Source organism: Lodderomyces beijingensis (genome assembly GCF_963989305.1).
Source record: "Lodderomyces beijingensis strain CBS 14171 genome assembly, chromosome: 6".
Classification (NCBI taxonomy): Eukaryota; Fungi; Ascomycota; class Pichiomycetes; order Serinales; family Debaryomycetaceae; genus Lodderomyces; species Lodderomyces beijingensis.
In genome coordinates, this window is record NC_089975.1 from 1,224,764 (window position 1) to 1,239,018 (window position 14,255).

Consider the following 14,255-nt stretch of genomic DNA (forward strand, 5'->3'; position numbering starts at 1 on the left):
TTGAATAAAATAAAAAAGATGAATGAGGAAGAAGAACAAGAAGATGAATGATGAAGAAGTGGTGATTTCAGACTTAGTATGATCTTCTCTTCTTCTTGCATGAAGTCTTGCCTGTGGTGGTGGCAGTGACCAATGTGTTTGGACCAGTGGCAGTAGGAGTGCCGGTGAAGGTAGTCAAACTGCTCAAGTTGGCAGTTCCAGTGGTGACGGTAGGAGTAGGAGAACCGGTTGGGGTGGTGGCAAATGTCGAGGTGGCTGGAGTGTCCTTACATTGACCAAAGGCAGCCGCCAAGGCATTGACAATGACACTTTTCAAAGTGTCGAAGTTCAAAAAGTTTTTAATCAAGGTGGGGATCAAACCAGATTGGATCAAGTCGTCAACCAATTGGCCCAAGGTGATGGCGTTGTTTTTAAACAAGGACTCAATCAAGGAAGCACCCCACGAGTAGAAACCGTCATCGGTAACCAAGGCCTCAACAACTTGGTTGGCCAAGCCGGAGTTCTTAAGCGACTCCATCAAGGAAGTCAAGATTTCTTCGCCGTCTCTAGTGTACAAGACGACAGTAGGGTCGAAATCGTCTCTTTGTGCAGCCAACTCCTGGAACGCTTCTCGTTTGGACTTGACCACTGCCTCGCTCACCGATTGTGAATTCAAACCCAACAAGTTTCCAATCAACTCGGGCAAGTTTTGCAACTCCTGCAACACCAACTTGAAGATCTCGGCGTAGAAAGGACAGTAGTTGATCAAGTCATGGATAACGTCAACCGCCAACCCGGAATCATTCAAAGACTTCAACAAGGTGCCCACGTTGATCCAACCCTGTTTGATACCCTCAGTGATGACATTAGTGGCGATTTGAGACAATGTTGGATCGTTGATGAACCAAGTCACGATACCGGGAGCCAAGTTTGTGTCCTTGATGGCTGCCAACACGTCGGTGACGATCTGGTTTTCTCTCTTGGCGAACTCGGCGTTGGTCATCACCGATCTCTTGGCGTTGAATTGGTTGAGGTTGGCGATGGCATTGTTGACCACGTCCAACTCTCTCGTGGTAAGCTCGGTGGGGGCGATGGGGGTGGCTAACGCGGGGGAAGCTGCAACTTGTGAGATGGCAGCTAAGACCAAGGTAGCAGTAGCAAGATCGAACTTCATTTTTGATTTCAATTTATTATAGAGGCGTTGCGAGTGTGGTTTGGCTATGGGGTAGAAGACAGGGTTGAGTTGGCAGTTAACTTTTTGATGATGGTCTTGGATGGAATCTTTGAAATACCTGGGATCATCTTGGATCGAGTCGTCTTTTTATATATACATCTACATGTCTATATGCATTGGCCAACTTGACCACGAGCTGCTGGCTAAACCACCAACCCCAATGAAAATCGGTGATTTTTTTTTTTTTTTGCAGCCTATTGGATGTAACCTCTTGTAGTAATTTGAGCCACCCATGAAGAGAGAGGGTTGACGTGCTGTTCGAATACCTGTTACCCTCTATGGTAATTGTTGCAAAAAACTAAAGAAAAGAAAGAAACAGGTGAACACAATTTTATGCCGATCCTTCCCTCCCTTGCAAAAAGCTGCAAAACGTTCGCCAGTGATGTCAAATTGCAAACAAACATAGAGACTTGACTCGAGAGTTCATAACTTGCTACTAAAATTAGCACCACCCACTTGCGAACCCTCTGCTCGTCTCCCTTGGTAATCTAAAAATCCCCCTCGCCCCCTTCGCCAGATCTGAGAAGAAATGTAGTGACTGTTATGAGAGATGGTTTGAAGTTTCAGTGATGTATTTGGTGAGTAGTTGCAGCTCGCAGATTCTTTCTCCCAAAAGGGAAATAAATCTGCAACAAGAAGAAAAAAAAAAAATTAAAAATTAACAATTAACATTTTGCAATCTGGTGCCATTGATCTGCTTCAATCGCAAACACACCCTCTCGCTGTTTCCCTCTAGTTGAACCCTGTCTTGAACCCGCCCCTAGCTTATTTTTTAGGGCCCCAATCGAAGCACAAGATGGAATATTAAAAAAGGGGGTAAAAACTGGCTCTGAACCAGGCTCTAGTTTTTTATTCTCTTTCTATCAACGTCTAGGGACTTGGCCAGGAAGCAAAACTGTAGACCAGCAAGTCGAGAGGGTGGACGCCAGTTCTTCTTCTTCTCCTCCTTACGAGTGGGGAATTCTGTTAACGTCGCTTGTTTGTTCTCGACGCGAGTGAAAGAAACAACAAAAGAGGCCCGGTTAGATAAGCTTTGTGCTGAAAGCCTACATATATCTCCAAAGCCACCCACGCCCACTCTCCTCACGCTCCTACACACACTCTCTCTCATAAAAAAAAGATCTGATTGTTGTTGCGTCTCCTCTCCACTGGAAGCAATCGTCGCAAGTGGCCGTTGTTGTTTAGGAGCCCGTCGAGAACAACAGACGAGCGGAGCAAAATTAACAAAATGTCCAGCCAGGGAGCAGTGTGCCAACGAAGAAAATTTCACGTACAGCGGAGCGGAAACTTTTCCTTGCTGTTCCCACAAATTTCCTTGTTGAGAAAGAGTTGCAGCGGTTCCCCAGAAAACCTGAAATTCTGCGTCTAGGCTCAAATTTCATTCTTTGGTGGTCCGTTAAAAGTTTACACACTCACGTCGTTGTCGCAACTCGCTCCTTGCGGATGCGAGACAAAACACCTTGTGTCGTATATCCGAACGGCAACGAGGGCAGGAGAAAGGATGGTTCGGTGATACGTTTTCTGTTTTCTGTTTTTTTTTTTTTTTTTTTTTTTCATCCACCCACTAGCGATACCTTTCGAGACGACGAGCCGTCATTTGTTGGCAATGAATGAGCCCTTGGTGAAGGAATAACTAAACACGCACACATTCATACACCTGGAAAAGTTGGATACCCGAACAGCCGACTATCGGGAAACTCTTGGAGTTGCTGGTCTACCTGTTTTTCGAGCTCAATTCCAACCCTTTGGTTATAAAAACGTTTCGCAAAGCACCTTTCCTTCCCCTCTCACCCGCAAGATTCTCCGCAGATCGTCACTTTGACGCAACACACATGCAATATACCATAAATGGAAATTTGAAAGAACATTCAGGAGAGGAGGAGGAAGAGGAGGAGAAGGAGAAGGAGAGAGAGGGTGATTCTGCAAGTTGAGAGAAAGGCAATAAGGGACTGACTCCGACTACCGACTTGCAAGGGAGAGAACTGGACCCAGCTTTTCCATCAGTCGATATCTGAACAGAGAAGTTGACCATGAATGTAGTTGGCTCTCGGGTAAATAAACTCCCCATCCAATAGAGAAAGTCTTACCGCACCCAGAGTGAAAGACTCGATTTTCCACGTGATCAAGAACTAAAACCCTGAGCTGGGAAAAACTAGCCTAATTTGAACCGTGTGCCTTTTTTTTTTTGAGCTCTTGAAAAGCCGCTAAAGACCGCTTAAATTTTCCACCTACCCATGGTGGAGGTACTCACGGTGCCCATAGATGTAGTATTTCAATTCAGTATGTGTCGGTGTGTCAGATGGAGGTTTGCGCTAGAGAAAAGAAAAATACTTGATTTGTTGCGTTCAGAGCTCATGATTATTCTCCAAGCTGTGTCACTAGTGACGAGACTTCATTTTGTATATTTCCGAGCCGGCGCATTATTTTGGATCGGAGCCGCTACTTAAGAAACATGCACGTAAGGTCTGAACTCTGGCCTCTGATCGCGGTTATTTCTAGGTGGGATCTTGCGAGTTCGACAGTCAGAGTAGACATAGAACAACTCTTCTTATTCTTTATTTTCTTCTTATCTTGGTGGCGGTTTCAGTTTCGGCTTCGGCTTCGGTTTTGATACCCGACTCAAATACACCTGCTCGTGTGAAGTTGGAAAACGGTGTGTGGTATGAATCTGTCCCTGGATCTTAGAAGCCGGTCAAGCAAGTGTCCATGTCTCTTATCCTGAGGCAAGTAATCTTTGGTTCCAACTTCCAGTGCACTTCTAAAAGTTGGAGTGTGGCCAACGAGAGACTGCGCAAAAAAAAAGACCGGCTCTTGAGGGACCTTAAATGTTTACCCGGCAGCGAAATGTTAGACTAACAATTAAAAAAAATCACGCTCCGTCCTCAGCGGCAAGCCCTCCCTCGACTTTGCTCAACGCAATATCATTGCTCTTTGGGAGAGAAACAAAGGGTGTGTTGGAGATTTGACGATAAGAGCCACCGCGGATATCCCTCACTCTAAGCCCAATGCTCTTTTATATGATAAATGTGTGGGCGATCCAGCCAGTTCCCGAGCCAGCATATCAACCTAATCTTCCCCACGTTTACGCCTGGTTTTGCTTATTTTTGAATCCAATTGACTCTTGGCCATCTTCTATTCCCACTACTGCCAATACCGGGTCCTTTGCGTTTACAAAGCTTAAGTTTAAAAAAAGAGAGAGCGGGAGAGATGTAACCGTGTCTTTAAATTCTACTAGTAAACTCGCCCATCCACCTGGCAAAAGCTTCTTGCTCGATTGTATTCTAGAATCCTCTGCCACGTTTTTCGTCAAAAATCTCTTTTTTATTCCCGCCCCTCGAGACTGGCCGTGGCCCTCGATCTAGTGGATCAAGAGAGAACCAAATCCTTTGCTCCTCCCCTCCCCTTCCTCTTCCTCTTCTTCCCAGGGAACCTTTCACGATAAACAAACCACACCTATAATAATATATTTTAAACCACACCAGTGCCAACGGCGTTGGCTTTTTGGCATATTATTTCGCATCTCCCTTCGGTGGTTGTTGTGGTTCTTGTCACCGCCTAAGCGTATATATTGCCTTTGCGGCTTACATAATCCGCCCCAGCGCAATTTTCTCGCGAAAAGTATCCTCCTCCATCTCCATTACAGCCGATAATGATTGATGACGGGCGTCGATAATGACGGCCAGATGATTGATGTATCTCTGCTTTTTTTCCAACCATTGACCTTTCTTCCGATTGTCTTGCTTTTCCTGTTACTTCTACTTCTTTGATTGTCACAACTAGATCAAAAAACATCCCCTTGCCTACCTTGCGCCTCCCCCCCAGATTCCATTGACTCGCAATTTTTCCAGACAACACTTTCTTCAAACCAGATGCTGTGATTAGAGTCAGCCGAATTCTACCCCCTCTTCCCCTTCCTATCCTACACACACAAACATACTGTACAATTTTGCCATAATTGCCACCAAGAGATTCATTTCCATTTTGGCAGGCATTTTCGAGAAAGGTTCCACTTATTTTTTGGGTTTTTTTTTCCCCCACCCCCAAATCTCCCATCCATCAATTTGACTTCGGGGATGGCTTTCTACAGGGCACTATTCATCTTTGCCGTTGTATACGGGCTACTATTGTACCTTGTCAACAAGATTCCCCATGTGTCGATCAATTACATCGGATTCATGTCCCTTCGGGGCGTCACCATCACCACCAAAAACACAACCATCTACATCAGCAAGCTTGCCTTGCGAATCAACTTTTATAATGTCGCCAGCGACACCGGCATGAAGCTATTCAACCTTGAGATCGTCGATGTCACTGTAACGTGCTTAAAGGGGGACACGGCAGTGGACAAGAAGCCCAAGATTGTGAGGAAAACAGGCAAAAAGCCCTTGCATGAACGATCCATCATCGAGAGCATATATTTCAAAATACCCACATTGATCCACAACTGGTTGGTGGAAACGCAACTCGTCAACAAGATCAACATCCATTTATTCCGCGTTTCAATCTTCCACGAGGCTACCCACGACGAATTCTCCGTTCTGTCGGAGTATATCCGGATAGAGGCAAGCACCACCAAGGAGCACCACATGCGACTCACCGTGACCCTTCTCAACGGGGCCATATACGAGCAAGCGAACGCTGACCGCAAGATTGACTTGTTTAGAAACATTGAGTTTTTCATCGATTGCAAGGCAATCGCTGCCTGCGAAGTCAACAACAAAAAAATCGTCGTGGTCTATTTGCAAGATTTCAAAACTTCGCTTTCAATAGGACGGTTGAACGTCCCCATGGAGTTCTTTAAACGGGCCAAAAAGGACATTTCCGAGTCTAGCAAGCAGCAAGTGCAAGGGCAAGGGCAAGGGCAAGGGCAAGCGCAAGCGCAAGGGCAAGGGCAAGCGCAAGGGCAAGGGCAAGCGGACACACCTAATTCCTTTTCCGAAAACAAGCCACATTTTCCTGCTGGCACCATAGACATTCTCAAATATAGCAACTTGGTCAAGGAGTTGCTCACGGTGTACTCAACGACAGACATCAGGCTCGAGGACTCGACTTTTTCCTACAACTCTTTAGCGGCAAACTTGTCTAGCTTTGCCCTTGCCTTGACCAAGGCGGAGAAGCCTAACGGGGCCGAGACCATGAAGCTCGTCTTGTATACGACATCGTTGAAATTTTACCACCTCGAGTCGCAGTGCCTTGAGCTTCCCACGGGGTCGGTTTCCTACGAAGTGTGTCCGTTGGAAATGTTGAAAGTGGCTCAAGTCTTGCTCGATCACAAGGAAGATGATGTCCATGCGTCCATCAATTTCGGCTTCACCATCAACCTTTCCAACCCCATCTTTGACTTGTACTATGACCAACAGGATATCCTATTCAAGTTTCTCCGCGACAAGATGGTGCACCAGAGGGTAAACAAGATGCGATCGGCGACTGGCGTCCACCGCAAGGAGGAAATCATCTGCAAATTAGAAATCGCCTCGAAATTGCTCAATGCAATCTCGGCCAAATTGGTGATTGTGGATGCACAATTGAACTTCCATCTACCGAGACTCGGACTGAATGAAGACGCCAGCTTCAACCGTCAGTCCAACTCCAACACTGTCATCCGGTTCTTTTTATCGGGATTGATTTTCAAAGTTTCCACTAGACGACGCAGCAAACTTCATGGCGAGTCTATATATGAGAAAAACACCCTCAACTGCCTAGTCAAGATCAGGAACTTGAAAGGTGAAGTTGAAGGCAACCTTGTCCAGTTTACCAAAGTTGTCTCCTTGCTGACCTATGACCTTGCCAAGCGTCAATTATCGTCGCGCCTCTCGAGCAAGGATATCAAGTTTAAATCTGTCAATGATTATTTTTTCTACATGGTAAGACAGTTTAGAAACCGTCAAAGAGTCTACTTTAACAAAAAGTTTGATAGATGGAAGCATGACCAACGTTGCCATAACGACGACGAGGTAACTTCGTACGCTACAATCGATCAGCAACAACTACAGCAACCATCACCACCACCGCCATCACCACCATCAAATAAAGAAGAAGATGAAGGACAGTCGTCCCATGATAGCAATGATGATGTGTTTGTCGATATATTCAAACTTATGCCCTCATTTGTTTCCTCCTTGAAAATCGACTTCACCTCCTTGGTGTTTGACATCTTGTGCAAAGACGGCCTACCCAGCCGCAAGGTCTTTGACAAGGACCTCGACAGGGAGGTGGACTTGAAAGATTTCAGAAGAGGGATCTCACTCAAAATCGCCGACGTTTCAGCACACTACAAGTTGTCCAAGGAAAGCGTCGATTGTTCCATTGCATCTGTGCAGTTGTTCACCTTGAGCGAGTACTCGCAGGAGTACATGGAGGACTTTGACGATGTGATTCAACCAGAAAGCTCCGACTCGGAAGTGGACGACTTGTCAAGCATGACATCGGCGGAAAGCAAAAAGGACTTGCAAGCACACGCCACTGCAAGCGGGCCCGACGCCTCGGGGATCAAGCGGATCAAGAACGTGTTGAGCATTAGCAATGTCTTGGTCGCCAACAACAGCTCCTCCACGGCCGAGGATCGAGACTCGAGCAAATTGACCTTGACTGTGCCTGAAGTAGATACCAAGATTGACATGTTCTTTCTCTGGTGCATGTTTTACGCACGGTCGATGCTCCAGCGGTTTGCGCCAACCATCGAGTCAAACTGCAGCAAGGAACAGCTCCGCGACATCACGGGCCCGAAAAAGAAAGTCAAGCTCGATATCTTGTTGCAGTCGGTTGCTACAGTGGTGAGACTACCCAACGCCGTCGACGTGCTCATTGAGATTGATAATGCGCGGTTGCAGAATGTGCTCGTGCTCAAGAATGCCGATATAAAAAATGTCAGACTCTACGTTGTTCACCCGGCAACTCGTTTCTGGGCTCGAATGTTGGTGATTATCGAGCCCAATTTCAGCATCGATGTGTCGAAAACCATGCACGAGGCTGCCTTTGATATTGTTGCCAAAGGTATCCGCTTAAACATTCCACACCAGTTTTTGTTCTACACGATAATCGACAACATACTATCGTTCGTCAAAGCTATTCGGCAGTTGAAACACAATTTCATCTACTTCAACTATGGCGCGGAGGAGTTTGAGAAACTTTACCCAGAGGCAAAAGAAGGATTGGTGTTCCCGCACGTAAACGTCAAGACTGCGGCGTTGGGTATGTCGATTGAAAACGACCCGTTTGAAAACGAGTTGTCGATGATCTACGAAATGGGGCTCGTTGAGCAAAAGGAAAGATTGAGAAAGACAAGAGCGTTTGACGCTAAATGCAAAGAGATCATGGCAGGTGCCGAACCAGATATCAATGACCAAATTAAACTCTCGGAAGCTCCTGCCCCAATAAGTCCGCCGCTTTCCCAAAGGAGTTCATTCAAGTCCAAGCCCCAGAGCCCCTTGAGAAACGAATCATTTAGAAGGGCCGGCTCCGACGCCGATAATTTCTCCCACGGTGGCGGCCTAGGAGTGAGCAAGTTGAAAGGAGCATTCACTAAACTCCGTCGCAATCATTCTGAAAAGGGAAGCAATTACGAAAGTACAACCAACAATGAACCAAACGTAAGCTCCACCAAATATACAAAACGCGAGGCCGAAAGACGAATCGAAGCAGCACGAGAGAGACTACTTAAAAATTTTTCCCTTTCCTGGGTGCGAAAATACCGAGGGTTCAAGGACGTGAGGACTCGCATTTGGAGACGACGGGTCGAAGATGTGTGGGGAGTCGACGAGGTTTCAGACAAGTTGAAGAACAAATACAACATCGTCGACTATGCCGACGGCCCCCCCTTGGCTGGGCCCCTTTTCAGAGATGTGGACTTGACCCTAGACAGGTTCAGGGGAGGCGACATTGACCAATTCTTGTACAAGTACGCCAAGAAGCAGCCCAAATTGACCTACTCGATTCTAGTTCCATTGTTCTTTGAGTTGAAAGCTAGAAAATTCTACATGATATTAAAAGATTACCCTTTGCCGCTTGCCTCGTTCCCCACCGCTAGCAACCCGCAGAAACCAACGGTGCATGTCAGGGCCGATATTGTTGTCAATGAAAAACTCTTTACGAGAAAAGAAGAGCTTCGATACATCTATGTCCCTTACTCGTTGGCGGTGTCTGATGATGGAAAATCCGACAATTTCTACTCAGTCTACGTTCCAAGAACATTGACACCGGTTAAAGTTTGCGCAAACTTGGTTTGCGACTTGAACACCGACCGTGCATGCACCATCACGTGGTGCAAAGCGTACCAACCGGCGTTGGGTGCCCTTGGTCAGGCGTTTGACAATTTCAGTAAACCCGCGATTGATGATAGCCCCATTGGCTGGTGGGACAAATTGCCGTTGATTATGCACGGGAAATACCAGTTTAACGTCACCAACGAATTGTGTCTACTTATGAAAAGTGGCACGTCCCCTTATAAGTTGGTGGGCCGAGATTCGGGTTTCGCGTTCTGTTGGAAGAACAATGTGGTTTGGACCATTGACGGAACCATCAACCCCAAGGAGGTCATCGTTGTCACGAGTGACGATTTCATTTTCGCAATTCCAAACTATGGAATGGAAGAAAAAAACATTTGGAGTTTGTTTTACGATGGAGCCGACGAAACCACCCCCGATGTCGAACTCAACGCCAAAAAGTTCCTCAAGAGGGTGATTCGGTTGAGCTCGAATGACAGAGTGCGCTGGGTTGGAGGCATGATGTTTGAGAGAAACAAGAACCCCACCAAGGAGTTGTCCGACGAAGAACCCCGGACCGCCGAGTTCAAGCCGCACTACGATGTGCAAATCACCAACCCTGCGTCTAAATACCACCCAGACTCGTATGAAGGGTATCGTGCCGATTACGTGCACATGTCGTTGGCCATCATTTCACAATCGCACAATGGCGAGGCGTTCAACTCGGCTTTCTTCACCCCGCTCTCATTCCACCATTTCTTTTACTGGTGGGACACCATGGCGCACTATTCGCCCATGCCCGTGCGCAACGGCAAGTTGTTCCAAGTGATGAAAAATGCCCCCAAGATCAAATTCAGTCCGCATCTATTCACCATGAAGTACCAAATGGTGTATGACCCATGCACCATCTCCCATTTGTATCTCCACTCGAGTAACGAAATGAAGGGCAAGAAGAATCGAATCGCATTTACGGGGCTCAAGGCCAAATTCGACGTTTGCGAGATTGATCTCCACCAGAAAAAGGAGTTGCTGACGTACGAGAATAAAAAATTGGACAGAAAGACCCAAATCAAGCACTTGAAGATGAACCAAGCAGAGATCAACGTGGAGAGAGCCGATGTGCGCATCTTGAACGCCTTGTTCTCGGACCAATCCGTCAGCGGGAAATTGATGTCGTATCTCACTGGTGACGCTGCGTCTTCTTCTTCTTCTTCTTCTTTGAGTGCTTCTTCTTCCACGAATGCGTCTTCGAATCACGCTTCGCAATTTTCCAAATGGATTGATAGCGTCGAAGTCCCCGATGGCGATCTCTCGTGGGTGGATCCAGAAGATTTCATTGAGTTGGAATCGACGGAGCCCTTGTCGCCATATCCAAAAATCAAGATTGCTCCGTTCTTCTATACTCCCAAATTGAGCTACTTTAGAGAATTCACATTGAATAAAACTGGGCCCTACCCTTTTGGTAATGAAGCTATCCACAATTGCATAATGGACCTTGAGAAACCCGAGGCTGTGCAATCGCGAATGTTGAGCTCGCGCATCGAGAGGTTGAAGGAGGAGTTGCTCAAAACCGAGGAGAATTTACAAAAATATGAGTTGCGACATGCTCAAGGCACTAGCCACCAGCATGAGATTAACAGCACCAGGGAAGAGATTCAAACTTTGAAGGAGAAACTCGATGTTGTTCAAAAAGCGCAGGGAAATTTCACCGAGAGCGACTTGAAGATGATGGAAGACTTGAATCACAGGTCGCCGCAGCCTTCGTTACTGAGGCAGATGTCGGGCTTATCGGCCTACTCGAGCCATTTGGACCGAGAAGAGTTGTTTGACGCTTCGAATTTCGTCGCCATTGCCGAGTTCCACAACAGGTTCATTATCCATAATTTAAAGATGAAATGGGACGATGAGTTGAAGGAGTACTTTGTGAGTTATCTTGAGCGTGTTGGTGACAGAAAGAGCCATGTTTACTACATGACCAAAAAGGCTGTCGACTTGGTCCAGAGTGTAATCAACGAAAGCGACAAGACCCCACTTAAGCAAAGCGCCGACACGAATGAAAAGACATACAACTTTAAACGCGGCGAGGATGTCATTGAATCGTTTGACAATGAATTGGACGAGCTTGCCAACCCCGATGAAGAAGAGCCCGAGTACAAGTATTTGATCAAGTTTATCCATCCCCAAATCCAGATGATAAGCAAGAAAATGCCCGACTCGTGCGTTATATTAACGTCGCGAGAGTTGGATTTGAGAATCGTGGATATCAACGAGAAGGAGTTGGTCAATGTCATGACTGACAACAAGGAAATGACGGCTAAGATTGAAAGCAGGATCGGGGCAATGTTTAGAGATGAGCAGATATTTGTGGTCAACAAAGCCGACCTTGCCAAACCCAGCTCACGATTCGAAAAGGGCGGATACATCACTTCAAAGAATAACTGGCCCCCCTGGTTCGAGAGTGAGATATGCTACGATGGAAACTGGGCACGCGCTTATTTGGTCTCGGAAAAAAGCACAATTGCGTTGATTTACAGGAACCCAAACCCATTGTTTGTCAACTCCAAGAACTTGGACCAAAAGAATGAAATCATCTTGTACATTGCCAAGTATGTCATCAATGCAACTTCGACGCAGTACTCGGTGATATATGGAATTGTGACGGAGCTTCTTATTACAAACAACCAACACGACACGGTGAATGAAAAGATTGCCAGATTCATCGCGTTTGCAGACCCTTCTGATTTCCAAGGATGGGATGTCAAGGTCAAGGACTTGCAGACGCAAATCCGCGAGTTTAGCGATATCTTGTTGAATTTCAACCAGCGAGGCACAACGCTATCGGGCAAGGAGAAGGGCTACTTGAAGCTATTGCACTTGGAAAAAGAAAAAATGAAGCTAGAATTGTTGATGATTATGAAAGCGTTAAAGTCGAGAAATGAAAAATCTAAACACACGACAAAATTTTGGAAAATATTAGCTGACCAAATCATCTGGCATTTCTTGGACGACGAAGGACGGCCGTTTATCGACTTTGCGTGTGCTAGAACCAGGCTCACGAGAGTCGAGTCCATCGATGGCTCGAACCACAATGAATTCGAAATTGGAATGTTGCAAGGATTCAACCTTGAAGAGAGCGCGATTTACCCCATTCTCGTATCGCCCGAGATTCCAAATGGTGGCACATATGCAGATATCGTTGATCCCGTGGTGAGAGTCACGTGGAGCATGTTTGCCGCAGTGGGAGGTATTCCGGTGATACGAGATGCCAACTTGCAAGTTGCGCCGCTCAGATTGGAATTGGTGTATGATACCGCCAAGAAGCTCAAGGCGTACCTTTTCCCAAGCGAGGACTATGCGGATTCAAGCGGCGACGACGATGACGATGACGATGACGAAGATGATGACGATGGTTATCATCGTGACCGTAACGGCCATGATGGTGAGTCGTTTAATGACGATATCGCTAGTGAGAGTATACTCTCGGCGGAAGCCAACAATGCGCACAGAATCCTGTCGGACTCTTTATCGAGAACCACTTCCAAAACAGCTCCAATTGAGACAAAGAATCCGTTGAAGAAGTTGATTGCCAAGGGCAAAGCCGTTGGCCACAGCTCGAATGGGTCAGGGTCAGGGTCAGGGTCAGGGTCAGGGTCAGGGCCATCGAGAGCACCTTCGCCATCAATGAGCTCGGGAATGCACAGCCCCAATACCACCGACGACGATGCCTCGTCGTTCTTTTCTGGAAAGGGGTTCCCGTTGAAACGCGGTAATGGGAACAATTCGGTCAACCGAAGAAACGTGGGATTCAACTCTGGCAGTAGCGGCGGCGGAGCCAATCGCGAAGAGGATTTAGATATCATCATCTCCAGATCCATGAAGTACAAGTCGTTGATTGACTTTGAGATCTCGGCATTCAAGTTGATAATCAGCTTTTCCGGCCCCAAGAGCTTGAGTTTGTTGGACGTGAGCCAGTTGACTTTGTCCATCCCCGACTTGAGGTACCGGTACCGCATCTGGTCCGCAGAAGAGTTCACCGAGCGGCTCAAGAAAGAGATCATCAAGGTCATCTTGCAGCACACGGGCAAGATCTTGGGCAACAAGTTCAAGGCGAAGAAGAGGATCCACGTGGCAAAGCCATTGAAGCAAATCTCCGAGTACAGGAGATTCTTGACCTTGGAAGACTTGCAGACACACGGCAGAGACCGGTCCAGCGGCGCGGCTGGTGATGATGATGATGATCTTCATCATCGTCATTTGCACCCGCATCAACATGCTCACAAGTTTACACCGCGTATCACGAGAAGAGGTGAAGCTCAAGAAGATACTTTCAAGGAATACTTCAATGCCGCGGATGACAAGGTTGAGAATGATGTGGATGTCGCTTAGGATTTCAAATTTTAGTTCAAATATGAGATTGCCCTTGTCTCTTGTCTTTTTCAATAAGCATAGACGCATTCTGACATGGGGTCTCTTTTCCACTCTCTCAGTCCCTTTCTCTGCCTACGGGTGTAGCTAGAGTAGTAGCTTTGCTTTCAATCCTGTGATTCCATCACATCAGAGCAGAGCCCGAAGCTTCCACGTGGAAGTCATGCCTCTTGGATCCATCCCTAGCTAGCGGTTAATTCCGAGAAGCGGGAGCCGATGCCAGTGCAATGGAGACTATTCACTTTCGAACCTAGCCACATCCAAACCCTAGAGTACTCGCAGCTCGACTGAGATACGAAACTACAGCCAATAGTCGCAGCTCTAGTTGGAAGAATGGTGGTTTGGAATCTCCTTCTTTCCCGCTACTTCTTGTCCCTGGGAGAGGTTGGAGGTGGGTTTGGTTGTATACAGGCCCC

The 14,255-nt window shown here is 46.8% G+C and overlaps 2 protein-coding genes across 2 annotated transcripts; one reads left to right on the plus strand and one right to left on the minus strand. All coding sequences in view use genetic code 12, as the record gives it.

The window, feature by feature from the left end:
• Positions 1-73: 73 nt before the first annotated feature.
• LODBEIA_P52270 (uncharacterized protein) lies at positions 74-1,153 on the minus strand (the record flags this gene model as incomplete). Its single annotated transcript, XM_066975536.1, has 1 exon — positions 74-1,153. The coding sequence occupies one exon, from the start codon at positions 1,151-1,153 to the stop codon at positions 74-76; it is 1,080 nt and encodes a 359-aa protein (XP_066832165.1).
• A 4,133-nt stretch (positions 1,154-5,286) lies between these two features.
• LODBEIA_P52280 (uncharacterized protein) lies at positions 5,287-13,800 on the plus strand (the record flags this gene model as incomplete). The annotated part of the gene is made up of 1 exon (XM_066975537.1): positions 5,287-13,800. The coding sequence occupies one exon, from the start codon at positions 5,287-5,289 to the stop codon at positions 13,798-13,800; it is 8,514 nt and encodes a 2,837-aa protein (XP_066832166.1).
• Positions 13,801-14,255: the final 455 nt, after the last annotated feature.